Here is a 15,164-nt window from a genome sequence, read left to right as displayed (position 1 = left end):
AGCAGAGTCGAATCAGCAACTCGATTGTATGCCGATCAAGACTGCGAGCTGCATGCGGTATGCACAAAGCGCTACACCGCTTCTTCAGCCTGTTTCCGCTTGACATCCACCTGCGAGTTCATCAGCCTGGTGATGTATTAGGTTGGATGTAAGACTCACTCTGACCACCTGGTCTGCAGGCGCGCCTTTCAGCTCTTTGACCTGAGCGCGAAGCATTTCCACCTTGAGCATCAGTATCTGCCGTTCGCATGAAGGTAAAGACCCCGAGGTGGGTACAGCCGACTCACGATGTCATCTCCCACATCCCCCTGCACAACAATCTCATCCTCCCCTTGTGGGTTCTTGCTGACGCTTGATCCCGTTGCGAACTTCCCAGCGAACATCTTGGCCGCCTTCTTCAGGTCGATACCGAAGAGATCCAAGCCGTGGATATGGGTCGCAAACTTCCGCTTTGTTCTTTCGGATCGCTTGATGGTGATCTGGTACATTAGCCATTGCGCACATAAGCCGGCTCATTTGATGGTCGTACTTTTGCAGCCTAGAGAATCAGCTGAAGCTCGTTGTGGTCTGAGTATGTAGAAGAGTCAGTATCGTACCTCTTTCTTCTTCTGCTCGAGCTCGGCCTTCTTCTCGGCCTTCTTTTCAGCCTTGACCGCGTCTGCCTCTATCTTCTCCTGCTTGTCCAGTGACAATGTGCCTATACGGTCTTCAATAGACCCTAGAAGATGTCAGCCCCATCGGTAAACGAGCCTGAAATGACCAGGACGTACCTCCCCACACGCGCTGATACTCGTTCATGTCCTTTCCTTCAAGCCAAGATTTGCATTTCGATATGCTCGGCCCGAACTCGCAGTATTCGGTCGGGAGCGAGCATACACCGCAATAGAACGGGTGAATGGGCTTTGTGCTGGGTCCTGCTACTGCTGAAGCCATGATGACAGTAGAGATGAGAGATGATAGAAGTGTGATAGATGAAGTGGAACTTGGTCGAACCAAATCTCAAGATCTTGCTCCGAACTCCGTTGGCGTCATCGCTCTTCTATCTGTCCACCGTCCATACATCGCCTCCCTTTCTGCGCAGCTCATATAGACGCTTCTTGGACCACCCAGACCTTCAGGCAGGATGCCGGGCGCCGACGAGACCTACAACAGCCTGCTCGACTTTGGTATCGACACTGTCATAGCGAGGGAAGCGTCGAAGCGATACCTGGGGAATGTGGAGGCTGCTGCAGACTGGTGTTTCGGTGCTGGAGCCAATGTGAGTGGGAGCTGCCTGGCCAGCGCAGGCTAGCAGGCGTAGAATGGACGTGCTGATATGTCAGTGGGCGCCGGCCCCCATGCTGGATCTCCCCAAGTATGGCGAGCACAAAGGTCTGTCTTTCCCATGTCCCCCGGGCACCTCATCCTGGATTGACTGACCTCCAGTCGAGCATCACGAAGTCGTGGACCACGGTGGCTCTACAGGTGGTTTGTATGTACCTGCTCCGCCTCTGCCTCCTCGTCGCTCACAAGTGATCAATGTTGGCTCCAACAACCCGTTCTACGGCGCTGGACCCCCTCCTCCACGCGAAATCATCAACGTCGACGATGACGAGGATGCCGATCTCCAGCGGGCTATACGGCTCAGCAAGGAGACGGATCTGGGCGACTCGGCTATGGGGGAGGACAGAGAGCAGAGGGAGCGGAGCATCAGAGCTACTGCTCCCCCACCAAGCCCGGACCGGGAGAAGCAGAAGGAACTGAACGAGCTGGACGAGGAGAGCGAGGTCATGGGCAGCCTCTTTGGCCCGAGCACGAAGGAGGAAGCGGGGGCATCGGCGATGATCACACTGCGAGGAGCAGATGTAGGTCTTCCCCTTCGCGGTCTTGGACGAGCTCACCTATCAGGATAAGCCGTCCAAGGAGGACGAGGACCTGAATAGAGCGATACAAGACTCGCTCATGACCGCCTCTTTTCACTCCGCTTCTGCCGCTCAGCACGTCACACGCCCAAAGCCTGAGCAAAGGAAGGAAGGAGCGTGAGTCATCCGCGTGGTGACTATGGCAGTTCACTGAAAATAGCAGGCCACTTGTATTCTTGTCCGAGTCTGGGGAAGCGGCCTACGGCGCACACTTCCTGCAAGCCCTATACGCCGTTCCGCAAGTCCGCGCAGCGATCCTACACTTCGTCGAGGACGATCAGGCAGAAGATTCCACCCCATCGACTACCACTAGTACGCTCTGCCTAGCACTTGTTTGGCTTGATGACCGTAACAAGCTGACAGGTCTGTAGGCCAATCCTCACTCGAGAAGCTGTTCCAGGCTGGATCCTCCTCGAAGGACTCGTTCGTCGAGGTAGACGAGGTCATCCGCTTATTCGTGCCAATCAGACCTGGATCCCAGCTGCCGCCTAGGGATTCTCAAATTCGTGAGTTAAAGGTGTATGGGTCTCCATGAGCAACTTGAGTCCGTTGCTGAGAGAATCAGCTCTGTTGATGGAGCTTGGCAAAGAACTCGTCAGGGCTATGCAGACAAAGGTGGAAAAATTTCCTGCGCTGAAGGAGGAATCCCCGATTTGGGCAAGACCAGAGCTGTAGGTGTCGACTTGTCTTCGTTGGGCTCGTTCTGCTCAGGTCCGCCGATCAGGTCTACACAAACCTCCTGACCTCAGCCTTTATCTTGACCGTTAGTGTATTGCTGATACGCAGATTGACATGTTCGATCGTCTATCCTCAATTGGGAGATTTACCCAACTACGTCACTTTGGAGCGCAGCGCAGGCATTCCACACAGCATCTACCCGCATCTTGCAGATGTGCTATGGCGGCCGGATGCGGCAGCAAAGGCGATGGAAGAGATTGCCGAGGTCCTGACGGTGTCTCTCATTTGGACATTCGGGGCGGAGCGGACAGTGTGGGAATTGGAAGAGAGGATAGTATTGGGTGAGTCGAGGCTTGTATCATCTTGCGAGGGGCTGTGCTGACGAAATAGACCGATTTATGAAGGAGAACTTGGCATGGGCAACTCAGATTAGAGCACAGGAGGCGGTGGCGAAAGGGAATCACAGGCGGCTCAAGGAACGTCTTGATCACCTGACCCAGTACCAGGTAAGCTACAGACTACAGGATCAAGCCCTTGCAATGGCCTGGAGTATAGCTGATCCTGCCAGGGCAACAATTTCCAAGACAGTCTTTCCGCGTACGTTCTCGAACCAAAATAGATTGTCGTCTGCATCACCGAGCGAACAGACCAGCTGACTGTCCAGGGTTATCAAGCACTACGAAGCCACATCTACCGATAATGACGAGAACAGCTTGGAATTGCAAACGGAGCTGAAGGCAAAGGTGAGCCCATTCGCTGATCATACCAGCAAGAGCGGCGGCTGACCCGCATTCAAGCTGGAGAGCACACTGGAGGCATTGCAAGCGAAATCGACGGCGCTGCAAGCAGACCTCAAGCGAGAAGAGGAGATCATCGGTGGGGCCTTGTTTCAGACGGATCAGCCAGAGTATAATCAGCATGTGGTAAGCTTCACCCGTACAGCTTTCTGGCCATGGGATATTGCTGATCTCGTAGTACACGCTACGCGCTGTTTTGATGCACGACGGAGCGACTATACCGGGCAAGCACCTGTACGCTTATGTCCGGGCCGACAATGGCGCCTGGTGGAAGATAGAAGAACACGAAGCCACCGAGGTATGTCTCGTCCTCTGCTTCCGCGTTCACTCGGTTGTCCTCCCTGCGCGAGAGCTGCCGCTAACCACCTTCAGGTTCAATTCGAGGCTATGAAGAAGGACCAGACGGGCCTTTGGATGGGCGGCGGACCATACGCACTGTAAGCGCTGCCAATCAGATCGTGGATGGCACTGACCCGCCAGGATATATGCAAGGGATGGTCCAAGACCGGTCCGGCAGCGATCGGATCCGCCCGCATCCGCAGAAATGGACACTGTCATGACGGAGGGCGGAGATGCCGAAGGCGCGGGATCGGCAACACCCCTTCAAGACAACACAACGACAACCTCAGCTTCGCTAGAAGCTCCGCCACCACCGCCGCAAGAGGCCGCGCCCACCCCTGTCTTGACCTCGTCGACCTCGGATCAGCCGCCGCAGGACGCAACTTCGTCACAGCCGAGATCAGACGAGAAGAGTACGATGCCTCCGTCCCCATTTTGGACGGATATGAAGATGTAGTCATGAAGCTCCCAGTTGTACGCTGCAGAATCATAGAGCCAGAAGAGCCTGCATGTACAAGCCCTCATCTGCCTATTTCTTGGTAAAGAATCCAGCTAGCGTACTCTGGCCCTTTGGCTTCCCAGCCTTCCCCGGTACATTCTTGGGCGGTGGAGCTGGCGCTTTCGGCTTGACAGTCCCGACAGAACTGCTCGATCCCGCCGGGCCCGTCGATCCGCCCTTCTTTGTGTCCTTCTCATCGTTGATATCTGTCGAGACGGACGAAGCGCGTGATTGCTGAGACGACGTGTTCTTGTTGGCAAGTGAAGCGCTCGAAGTGGATGTGGCGGATTTACGGGGCTTGGCGGCGGTTCTTGATTTGCTGGGTTCGGCGTCCGAGTCGCCAGAATACGACTCTTCCGAGGTATAGTCTCTGGTCACTATCTGATCAGCTTGACCGGTAGACGTGCACAGGAACTTTTAAGCTCACCCATATACCCCTTCTCGTCAATCTCCGTCTTGCTCTTCTTGACTACCCGCCTCTTTCTCCCACTTCCACTCGCCTCCCCCTTCTTATCTCCAGCCTTCTTCTCCGCCGCCTTTGCCTTCGGAGCTGGCTTCGCCTTAGGCGCCTTCTTCTCTACCGTCTCCACCTCCTCCTCTTCCTCCGACATGTCCATGTCCATCATCGCGAGCATCGCCGCGTCGTCACTCGCGCGCACCATGCTGCTCGTCAGTGCCTTCTTGGCTGCTGTTGGCGGGGACAAAGCGGGAGGCTCGGCAGTATCTGTCGCGGGGTTGGAGCCAGGTTCGGACTCGTCGTCCGAAGTGATGATGCGTTTCTTGGAGCGGGATTGGCTGGGCTGGGACGACTTTTTCGCTGTCGAGGTGCTGGCTTTTGACGTAGCTGCAGGTTCTGCCTTGCTCTGTCGCATCAGCAGCAACCACGACCGTGTCGCCCAGGAAGGGCTTACTTTGGCTGTGGCTTTCACCGGCGCCTCCGCAACCGCTTCCTCTTTGGTCTCCTTCCCTTTCACAGCTGGTTTCACCTCCTTCTTGACCTCTTCCTCCTTCGTCACCTTGGTAGCCACAACAGGCGCAGCCTTTCCCTTGGCCTTCACGTCGACCTCCTTCTTGATAGGCACTTCCGCCTTCTTGCCGGACACGACTGGCCCCGACCCAAAGTTCATCCCGCCATCTTTGAGCGCCTTGCTGCCTGAGCCGGAACCGGAGCCGGATCCCTCGGTTGGTAAGTCGCCGCTGATCCCGCCGTACTTTACATCGTTGTACTTAGGGTATTGCCGGAGGAGGGTGTTGGGGACGAGGTACTGCGCAGGGTCCTGCCGTGTCAGTATCAGGTCCCGAAGGTCTGATCGAGAGCTTACGGTGATGGGCGCAGGCGAAAGGGCGTAGATGTGAATGTTTAGTCCTGCAGGCTCGAAGAGTCCCCATTTGGCTTGACGTTATCAGCATCGGTAGAACTGAAGTCTCAGTGCATACTCACTCTCGAGTTGAGCTTGCTGAGTCATGACCACGCCCCATCTGGGCGTTTCCTCGGGCTTCAAGATGGTGTCGGCTTCGGGCTGAAGAAAGTCCGCGCCGTTCCCGGCTATTCCGCCTTCACCACCTACAAAATCAGCTCAGGATGTTACTCGTCGTGCCAATCGAGGTGGTCAGGCTCACCCTTGTCGTTTCCGACGAGCTCATCATCCCCCTCAGTCCCGTCCTCCGAATTCCGCTCTCCGTCCGAGACTTCGTCCATATCCACGATCTTGATCCGCTGGCTGGCCTCGAGCTGCGCTAATGCTTTAGCATCCAGCTGGATACCTTCGCTTGGCAGCTGCGTATAGGCTAGCGATGAAGTGGACAGCAGAGGGCCCGACAGGAGATAGGTGATCTCCAGCGAGGGGTTCAAGCGGGCGTGCTCGAGAAGAACGCTGAAGCATCAGGTGAAAGTCCGGTGAGAGGTGGTACCAGTAGCAAGGTCTCCTTCTATCTATCTGATGGACCGATATCAACAGGGAATGTACTCACTTCTTCGCTATATCGACATGACATCCCACCTCCCGGCTGACTTGACGGAATGTGACGATTTGACGGTCATTGTCCAGCCATTGCTTCAGCTTTCGGGTGATTGTTTTGGTCTGTTCGGCAGATAAGGGCATCTTGATGGGATCCGTGCCGTCTAGGGGGGTAACTCAGAAGCTGTGAAAGGTAAGAAAGCGGAAAGTATTGCAAGCTCAAGTGGGATGCGCGAGATCAAGACGAGATTCTGAGTTCTGGACGCGACTGAGTTTACGGCATGCGAGTGGCAGCTGGTCGATGATAGTAGATGAGGCCATGAGGTGGCCATGGTGAAAAGCCTGCGACGGCTGAAGCTGAGGGGCCGCACAATCGTCGCTGGGATAGACCGTAAGATCAATGTAATCTGAAACGGACGGATATGACCGTGCTATGCGCAATGAGGGCGGGCTCAACCCACAGAGCGTGCAAGAAGGAAAGAGGTGTGGCGCCCTCCGAAGTAACATTTGATGCTTCTGGAAGACTTCCATACGGATCACACAGGGAGCATGATGAACAGCCGTACTCGTCGTAGCCTGACCGAGCCGTTTCTCAAGACATCAATACTGCTGCAAGGCAGGAGGCGGGAAGGTCTGAGATCCCGAGACACGCCTGTGAAGAGGAATGACTCGGCCGAGCCTGGCGCCACGCCAGGATGCTGGTGATTCTTCACGTTCGCCGAAGATGTAGCAGACACCGCCTGCGCTATGCTACCCATAGCTGGAGAAGGTCATGGTAAGGACGCAAGCTGCTCTCGGACAATACCCTCTCGATCAGGAGCCACTTTGCCCTTTTGGAGCCCCACATCGCGTCTTTTGCCCGCTTTTGACGCGTCTAACCAAATTGTACCTGAACAACGCACCAAAAGAACATCTTCAGTCTATCTACATCATACATCTTCTCCACCCGTGAGCTATAGGCAGACCTACACAGCGCCTCGCTACATCCTTAGATCGACCAAGCGCCCCCCCGCCCTTCCTCCCCATCATGCGCTCTTTCACTCCCCTTCTGCTGCTCGCGGGCGTCTCCCTCTTGATCGCGGCCCCAGCTCTCGCATCATCAGGCGACCGCAACCCGACCTATCAGCACTGCCTGAAGGGCTGCGCTATCACCTACTGCGACCCGTCCCAGGTGGACACAAATCCGTGGTACCTCAAAGCGGCAGGCTGGGACTGCTCGGCGAACTGCAAGTACAGCTGTATGCACAGTTTCACGGATAACATAAAACCGGGAAGTAGGTGGCATCAATGTGAGTTTGACTCCTTTCTGTCCCTTGCTGCAACTCAGTCCTCGATATAGGGTGCCATGCTGATACTCAGTCTACGGCAAATGGCCCTTCTACCGCCTCGGACCCTTCCAAGAGCCCCTCTCGCTTATCTTTTCCCTCGGCAATTTCTGGGTACACTACAAGGGGCTGCAAGAGGTCAGGCGGCGAGTGCGGCGAGAGAATAAGATGCGGCGATGGTTGGAGGTCATCGCTGGGGTCCAGATGAACACTTGGATATGGTCGGCGGTGTTCCACGGAAGAGGTGAGCTAAGTTTCGCTTATCTGTCTGTGCCAGAACGCCTTCGGTTTCCTAGAGCAAAGGGCCGAGAACGTTGGCAAATCAGATGGGAACTCAAGGCTGACTCTCAGATACACCTCTTACAGAGAGGCTCGACTACTTCTCCGCAACCCTCACCATCTCCATGTCTCTCCTCTACACGGTCCTTCGGGTCCCATCACTCATCACCCCTACCTCAACTTCCCGGCTCGGCCTGCCCGTCATCGCGGGAATAGCCTTCCTTGCCATCTCCCACTTCACCTACCTCCTCTCCTTCCCCGCCGGTTACTTCCCTTACGGCTACCACACCGCCTTCAACGTCGTCCTTGCGTCGGTCCACTCGCTCTTCTGGATCCTCTGGTCCGCGAGCTTCTACGCACCTCTCCCCTCCCTCAAAATCGGCGGCCGAGTCCTAGCGCTCCAGCCATACCCACCGCAAGACCCTATCCGCGTCAAGTCCACCAACGCATCCACCCCGCTCGCGCTCGTCCTCTTGACCACCCTGGCCATGTCGCTCGAACTCCTCGACTTTGCCCCCTTCTTCCGGCTCCTCGACGCCCACGCGCTCTGGCACCTGTCCACTATTCCCCTCGCGGCGGGATGGTGGCGTTTCCTCAGCTCAGACGCGATCGACCTGGAGACGGCTCAGCTGAACCCTGGTGGATCGATGCCGCTCAGCGGGGGAGCTGGCACAGCTACCAGTCTGGCGGGGTCGGCTACGCCAAAGACGCCCGGTATGGCGAGTAGCGGGACGTTCCAGGCACTGGCGAGTGGGAACTACCCTAGCAAGGGTGGGGCGGGTGTTTCGCCGAGGGCACGGAGCCCAGGTGGGAAGGGCGATCTGCAAGAGTAAGAAGGATCTCAGAAGGGAGGCGTATACGGGGTGCGGGCTACCCTGGTATGGAGATGGACAGATGGCGATCTAGCAAGTGTCAGCGAACTCATACATCTAAAAATAAAATCATTCGGACATGTACATATTTAGAGTCCAGGTCAGCTGACCAACCTGAAAAGGCATTCCTTGATCAGAGGTCCCGGCTGTTTTGACTCGCTTGCGCTGTACTCCCGGCCTTACTGCGTCTTTTGATGATGTCTTGTCTGTTTGTGGCTTGCCGACGGAGGCGTGCTGGCCATTAAGATGAGGTCCATCACCCGGATGGTTTTGCCATGATGGTCGTGACAGCAATTCAGTGATAAGCATTGCTCTCGCTGTGAGCCGCCCCCGGTACTCATCCAGTCAAAGCTACTCGCTGCCGGGATCAAGCTCTAGGTCTACAAGATGACCAGACCGAAGCCCGTGCTTTCGCTTTCGAAGGCGTAAGTCGCAATGATTGCTGGTAACTCTGCCCCCCGTGCAATCAGTGAAACCGAGCGCTGGCCCGCTCTGCTGACCGAAGCCTGCGATTGTAAGCGTTGGAGGGCGAATCCTGAAACAAGGCCAAATTACCCGATAGGGCAACGCTGGTACCTGGTCGCGGCCGAGTTGGTTGTCAACAAATTCCACGCGTTTCTGGATGTTTCCATCTTGACTTGCCCTCACTTCGCGCTCGCGATCCTCTTACACGCTACTGCTCCGTGGAGCGTGGGGACACAATCTGTGGCTCACCTGGATCAACCACGCTCTTGAAAACGAGCATCACCGCTGTACTATCCAGACACTACGGACCTATCGCAATGTCAGGCTACGACTTCTCCCCTCTGTACCACGCCGCCCACCTCGCCTTCTCCCCGGGCTCCACCTTCCTCGCCACAGCTCACGAAAAGCGAGTGATTATTCGCTCCACAAACAACCTCGCCATCGTGCGCGCATGGCACCTCGCCTCGCTCGCACCGTCGGACTTGGTCAGCTCGGTCCAGTGGTCCGATGATGGGCTGTACATCCTCGTTTTCTCGAGGAGTGCAGGAGTAGCTTGGGTGTTAGGCCTGGGAGCTGTCGGAGAAGGGGAGGATGGTGAAGTGGCCAAGATCATGGGAGGTGGTGTAGAGGGGTTAGAGAGGGTCGAGTGGGCCAAGGGAGGGAGAGAGGTTCTTGCGTGGGGAGAACATGGGGTGGGTCTGCTTGCCCGGCCAGACTGATCCTACGAGCCTCAGCTGACGAATCTAGCTGAAGCTTCTGATCTACACATTGTCCACTGGGCAGACCAGCGCCATACAGGATCCCAAGGCTTCCACTGGATGTGAGTCTGCTTTCTTTGCATCGGCTTTTCGTTGCATGTACTTTGGCGGACAATGTAAGCTGAATTGGCAGGTCATAAATACTCGCCTGATCATCGGTATCTTGCTGTAGCCGAACGTCACTCAGGTAAGGAGAGTGTCGGGCTGTACGACACTGCCGATGGCTATGCCCTCGTCCGTGTAGGTCTTCAGTCGTGTCGCGCCGAGGTAAACACAGGGGTGTCGAGGCTGATGTCGCAGAACTTTAGTCTACAAGCTAGCGACGTCCAGAACATCAGCTGGAGCCCATGTGGTCGTTTCATTGCTGTTGTGGATAGCCACTTATCCGTCCGTTTCTGCTCGCTGTCCTGCGATGCCACCGGAGGCGCAACACTGACATTGTAGTATTCGGTATACATCCACTCGCCGATCGGTCCCCTCCTCACACACTTCTCACATCTCTCCCCAACATACTCTCCTACCCCATCAGCATTATCCACGACCCCATCCGGGCCTTCGTCAGCCGCAACGATCATACACGAAGACCCGGGACTGGGTATCCGACACCTGGAGTGGGTGCCTGGAGGGCAGTATCTGCTACTGTTGGGCTGGGATGGGAAGGTGCGCGTACTGGAAGCTGAGGAGTGGCGGTGTATGGCCGTCCTGAATGGCGGAATGCCTAAAGTTGGGAAGAATGTGGTAAGTCAAGTCATACAGTCGCTTGTTGAGGGCAAGAGCTGATGTGGCAGACTGTCTGGCGAGAACCTGAGGGATGGATCAAGGACACGCGGGGAAGAGGTATTGTACAGTGTGAGCTACAAGCCATGGTCGAGATCTCGTTTGCACGTGCTCACTCTCGTAGTTGACCAGACACCTTTCAACTCGCCCTTACCGAGTCCTACCTCATCTGCTGTCGGCGCATATTCGACGCCCTCGTCCCCCTTGCCACTCTCCATCTCACCCTCAGGCCGGCATTTCCTCCTCCTACCGCCCAATCAGCCCACAGTCATGCACATCTACACCCTCATCCCTGCCCCAGGCGCCGCTCCGTCAATCAAGCACAAAGCTGCCGTAGTGTTCTCGCGGAACATACGGAGTGCGCGTTGGGCTTCGGGCGGGAAAGAGCGGGTCGGGGTCGTCTGTCGGAGCTCTGGGGGTAAGGGACAGGCTGGTACAGCTTTAGGCGGGGGAGGCGTCTACATATGGGACGAAGAGGGCTGGGAGAATGAAGGCGAGACAAATGGAGAGGAGGGAGGGGCGAGGGGAGGGGTCATGGAGGGTGTCGGAATACCAAACGGTATGCTCTGCCCGGTCTTCAGGCTTCGATATGTGCTCCGGCTGGGATACCGGGACGAAGACGAAGAGCTGACCCGGTAGGCGCCGGCTTCCACATGAACGGCTTGCAGTTCTCGCCTGACGGAACAACGCTCGCTCTACAGTCAAAGGGAGAGTTCTGCTTGATGTACGATACGGAGGATGACGCCGAGGATGTAAAAGGCGGAGCCAAGGCAGGTGACGATGGCGCACAGAAGGGGTGGGAGACCGAGGGGTTGAGCTTCGTGCGAGAGGAAGAGGAGGAAGATGATGGCCGGTGATACTGGCTTCAACAGCCGAGGTGAGTGACTGGACGCGGATATATAGGTGATCATGCTGATGTCACAGAACGCCCCACACTATATGGCCATTGGCGTGGTATGGCTCGTCCCGCCCCTGTCCCTCTGGGACCTGAACCGCATGGCATTTCGGCAAATCACATGCAAGGGAGCCAAAAGTGATCCGCTTCTTCAGCCAAAGCAACTCGTCGAGCAAATAACGGGAACCACACGAAAGGCAAAGATCTGAAGTCTGAAATTAGCCCGGATCGCCTCTTGCCAACGGTATCTCTAATGCATGTGTATGAAGAAGGATATTAGTCTGTATATGCCGGATTTTCCGAAAAAGAGGTAGAGAGAAACTAAGAAGGGGGTCCGTCCAGTCCAACCCTATACGGACAGAAGAAGAGTAAGGAAAAGGTTGACTGGTCCATAACTGCGACATCCCGCCTGTCGCCTTCCACATGCGCGCCGACATGCTACCCTGATGGTCCTCCACTTTGACCCATCGCTCGCTCGCTCGCCTGCCTCATCCGCCCCGCCCCGCTCACCCACACTCGTCCCTCAGTGCCTCACTGTACCTCCGTGACAATCGCCGTTCCCCTCGGTCCTTGGATCACCACCTACTGCAGTATATCAGCTGTGTCCGCAACGTCTGCGCCAGAGCCAGCAGATGAGACTCACCTTGGACTTGGCGCTCCCCCGGACGCCGTCCGTGCCGTTGGCGAGGGCCGCAGCCTTGCTCTTTGCGCTGAAGGGATCAGCTACGCTCACTGTCGATGTAGGTGCAGAATGGCAACTCACGCCTTCTTGTATGTATTGCGGTAGAAGCTGTGAATTGTCAGCTAAGCACCACGACTTCATCAAAGATGGTGAGGGGAAAGCTTACGCAATGAAGAGGAACAGGTAGCTGGTCAGGAGACCACAACCAAAGAGCGCAGCGCCCTCGCTTCCCGCACAGTCGCCAACAATGGGCAGATAGCCCTTCCCGAAGGTGTAGCCAAAGTGGTTGTATGCTGCGGGAAGATTAGCTTGACCCTTCGGGTGCCAGACTGGGGAAGTCGGAGAGAGGAGAAGGCAGGCGACCGATACCCCAGTAGAAGATTAAAGAGGTGAAACAGGAAGAAAGGGGACGAGTTAAAATGGATCCGCTCCCGGCTCAGGCTTGCGCCCTCGCTAGTAGTACTAAAAGGTGGGGTATGGATTTCGGCCAGCCTCCTCCCCGTACACAGGGGTGGTCAGCTGGGAGACGCCACAGGGGGGAGGGAGAGGTAATCGCGGGCGCACATTCTGGCAGTTTCTCCGACGAAAAGGAGGGAATCAAAGAAGAAGGGAAAAAGGGGTATCGGTCGGCCTTGGCCCGGTAGGTGAAGAGTAACGTGCTTGCGAAAAAGACGATCGAGATGTCGATGATGAATTGTGTTATTTGCATGGTCGTGAGGTAGCGTTTCCACTGATCGGGTTAGCTGATTGAACGGGGAGGAAGGTGAGGGGCAGGTCTCACCCAGATCTTGGCTCCTCCGGCCGTGGCGTAGTAGTAATAGTACATGATGACGTGGACGGTCAAGTTGAGCACAATGACAACCCATTGCTGCGATGTCAGCTTTGCGCTAGGGCGAAGAAGTCGCGCGGAGAACTCACGACCGAGGTCTCGCCCTCAAGCTGGGTGAAGCAGAGGATAGCGGTCGCGGCGTGGTGGAACACGTGGAGGAATTCTGGCAGTCAGCAAGATTCGCAGGTTGTGCAGGAATAGCAACTCACGCAGCGGCTTCTTCTTGAGGACGAGGAAGACGGTGTCAATCAGCTCAACATACTTGATGTAGTAGTTGATCATGTAGTAGGTGACGAGACGCTATCCAGATCAGCTTCCTGCTTCGAAGACTGTGAAAGCAGCAAAGCTTACCGGTGTGAACATCTTGGGGCTGCAGATGGAGTGATACGCGCCATGCTTGAGGTAGAGGGGAAGACTGAGAGTCAGCTAGCCCTCGATGCTGCCTGCAGAGCTCAGCTCACATTTCTTCCAGCATGCAGAGGAGCACTAGGAGCGAGCCGACGGTGAGGTAGATGTTGTGAACCTGGAAGGGGCCGGTGAGCTTAAATGCTGGGCGGTTTCTGCACTGTCAGCTGCGGTACAGAGTTGAAAGTCCACATCCATGACCTCCCCCACTGCCGCGGACCTCCCCACGAAACTCTTGACGCGCTCGGACCTCTTCCGGAAATACCCCCCTACAGACATGCCGCCGGCGCTGTAGAGCGCCAAATCCACGCAGAGAATGATGATCCCTGACCACCCCGCCGAGAGACACCTCCGGCCGTCTCAGAAGACCTCCCGCTAGGTGCAAACCTAGTGGGGGTGAAATTCGGAGATTTGTTGGTGACTGACACACGCGTCCACGCGAACCATGTTGTCACCTGCTTCTCCCGACTATCCCACGCGCCTGCTACTCCGCCCAGCCATGTCTGCGCCATCTCAATGACCTCCTCCTCATACCCGACGCCCGCTAGTCAGACTTACCGCATCAACTCCCTGCCTCCGAAAATAACCAGCAAGTAGGTTCCAATTGCCGCAACCACCTCCTTGTAGGTGCTCATTGGCGACTGTCCCGGTACCCAAGTGATGTACTGAATTGGCGGCCTCGGCAGGCCAAGAGCTGACCATGCGCCGGTGATGAGCGAGTAGACGGGTCCCGGGGAGGGTTTCCAGGCGAGCATGTCGCCGAGCATTTTGAGCTGAGTTTTTTAGGGGAGGGCGGGAGAGGAAAAGTCGGGGCGTGAGCGAAGAGGAGATGGGTAAAGAGCGACGAGAGGTCGGTGGGGGGAGAGGAGGGGATGAGAGGGGATAGCTAGAGTAGCTGCACAGAGATAGAAGGGTGTATGTATGGTCCAAGCGTCTTCGCGTGGGTTCACTTCAGGACCGTTTGAGAATTCAGGTTTTTCGTCAACACACAAAGCCCAGGCTCCGAACAAAGAGTACACAACCGGCAACCGCCGGGACGCGGCAGACGCGTTATTGCGTAAGGCGAATAGCGTAAGCAGCTATTTCATTAGGATTTAGGCAATAGTCATTAGCGGGAGTATCCTATTTCATTAGGAAATTCAACCTAGCTCTTGGCACCCACCGTGGGGAAGGGGGCTCCCATACCTCCCGCTCCGTACTCCGCGGAATAATCCATGCATCGCGTTGCTCTCCCCATGCAAGAGACGCAGAGCCTTCGTCCGGGCTCGGCATCTAGAGGCGATCTACGAGTAGGGGCAACACGAGCGATCAAGCGGCGGGAAGTTCGTATGGCACATCTGAAACCAAGCTGGGGAAGGGGAGCGCACGGTCGCAAAGGCAAGGAATGTCAAAGGACAAGTTGACACATCTTCCCATCGCAAGACTCCAAAGCTCCAATGTCAGCCGAGCGTCATCGCGGTAGCGCTATCGTCGCTGATGCACTGATGCCGCTTGTGGCGCTACTCTCAGCCCCTGCTGCTGTGACTGTGGAACTCAGATGCTGTGCCCACCGCCACAGCTGTGACGTAATTTCTTCAGGAGCGCGTTTCACTTTCGCGACCTTCCTTTCCACGCCTTGAACATCCTTCTCAACTCGAGTTCCATTACTTGATACCCCTACTTCTGCCAGACTTACTCCTGGGCGACACAGAGACATCCTATAGAC

At 56.2% G+C, this 15,164-nt stretch overlaps 6 protein-coding genes across 6 annotated transcripts; 3 read left to right on the top strand and 3 right to left on the bottom strand.

The window, feature by feature from the left end:
- Positions 1–71: 71 nt before the first annotated feature.
- On the bottom strand, positions 72–933 carry MKK02DRAFT_37946 (translation initiation factor SUI1; the record flags this gene model as incomplete). The annotated part of the gene is made up of 6 exons (XM_053089854.1): positions 72–110; positions 160–222; positions 288–479; positions 530–538; positions 597–718; positions 771–933. The coding sequence occupies 6 exons, from the start codon at positions 931–933 to the stop codon at positions 72–74; spliced, it is 588 nt and encodes a 195-aa protein (XP_052944191.1).
- A 190-nt stretch (positions 934–1,123) lies between these two features.
- MKK02DRAFT_37945 (uncharacterized protein) lies at positions 1,124–4,172 on the top strand (the record flags this gene model as incomplete). Its single annotated transcript, XM_053089853.1, has 15 exons — positions 1,124–1,258; positions 1,323–1,371; positions 1,426–1,844; positions 1,888–2,018; positions 2,062–2,213; positions 2,273–2,407; positions 2,467–2,572; positions 2,688–2,920; positions 2,970–3,085; positions 3,148–3,176; positions 3,244–3,322; positions 3,377–3,502; positions 3,555–3,674; positions 3,749–3,813; positions 3,857–4,172. The coding sequence occupies 15 exons, from the start codon at positions 1,124–1,126 to the stop codon at positions 4,170–4,172; spliced, it is 2,211 nt and encodes a 736-aa protein (XP_052944190.1).
- Positions 4,173–4,244: 72 nt separating this feature from the next.
- On the bottom strand, positions 4,245–6,316 carry MKK02DRAFT_37944 (DNA polymerase subunit Cdc27; the record flags this gene model as incomplete). Its single annotated transcript, XM_053089852.1, has 7 exons — positions 4,245–4,591; positions 4,642–5,077; positions 5,126–5,491; positions 5,537–5,607; positions 5,656–5,778; positions 5,835–6,088; positions 6,186–6,316. 7 exons carry the CDS (start codon positions 6,314–6,316, stop codon positions 4,245–4,247), a joined length of 1,728 nt encoding a protein of 575 aa, XP_052944189.1.
- An 883-nt stretch (positions 6,317–7,199) lies between these two features.
- On the top strand, positions 7,200–8,609 carry MKK02DRAFT_17029 (putative manganese ion homeostasis-related protein; the record flags this gene model as incomplete). The annotated part of the gene is made up of 3 exons (XM_053085723.1): positions 7,200–7,461; positions 7,532–7,741; positions 7,849–8,609. 3 exons carry the CDS (start codon positions 7,200–7,202, stop codon positions 8,607–8,609), a joined length of 1,233 nt encoding a protein of 410 aa, XP_052944188.1.
- An 821-nt stretch (positions 8,610–9,430) lies between these two features.
- On the top strand, positions 9,431–11,505 carry MKK02DRAFT_16987 (uncharacterized protein; the record flags this gene model as incomplete). The annotated part of the gene is made up of 8 exons (XM_053085717.1): positions 9,431–9,805; positions 9,861–9,933; positions 10,005–10,111; positions 10,172–10,258; positions 10,316–10,609; positions 10,660–10,720; positions 10,773–11,207; positions 11,288–11,505. The coding sequence occupies 8 exons, from the start codon at positions 9,431–9,433 to the stop codon at positions 11,503–11,505; spliced, it is 1,650 nt and encodes a 549-aa protein (XP_052944187.1).
- Positions 11,506–12,302: 797 nt separating this feature from the next.
- MKK02DRAFT_16901 (ELO family) lies at positions 12,303–14,214 on the bottom strand (the record flags this gene model as incomplete). Its single annotated transcript, XM_053085704.1, has 9 exons — positions 12,303–12,333; positions 12,392–12,540; positions 12,899–12,955; positions 13,007–13,093; positions 13,144–13,217; positions 13,264–13,354; positions 13,406–13,469; positions 13,516–13,614; positions 14,018–14,214. 9 exons carry the CDS (start codon positions 14,212–14,214, stop codon positions 12,303–12,305), a joined length of 849 nt encoding a protein of 282 aa, XP_052944186.1.
- Between the last annotated feature and the right edge of the window lie 950 nt (positions 14,215–15,164).

This window comes from Dioszegia hungarica (assembly GCF_025882075.1).
Source record: "Dioszegia hungarica strain PDD-24b-2 chromosome Unknown MKK02contig_15, whole genome shotgun sequence".
In the NCBI taxonomy this organism is placed as follows: Eukaryota; Fungi; Basidiomycota; class Tremellomycetes; order Tremellales; family Bulleribasidiaceae; genus Dioszegia; species Dioszegia hungarica.
This window is presented reverse-complemented; position numbering and strand designations above follow the sequence as displayed.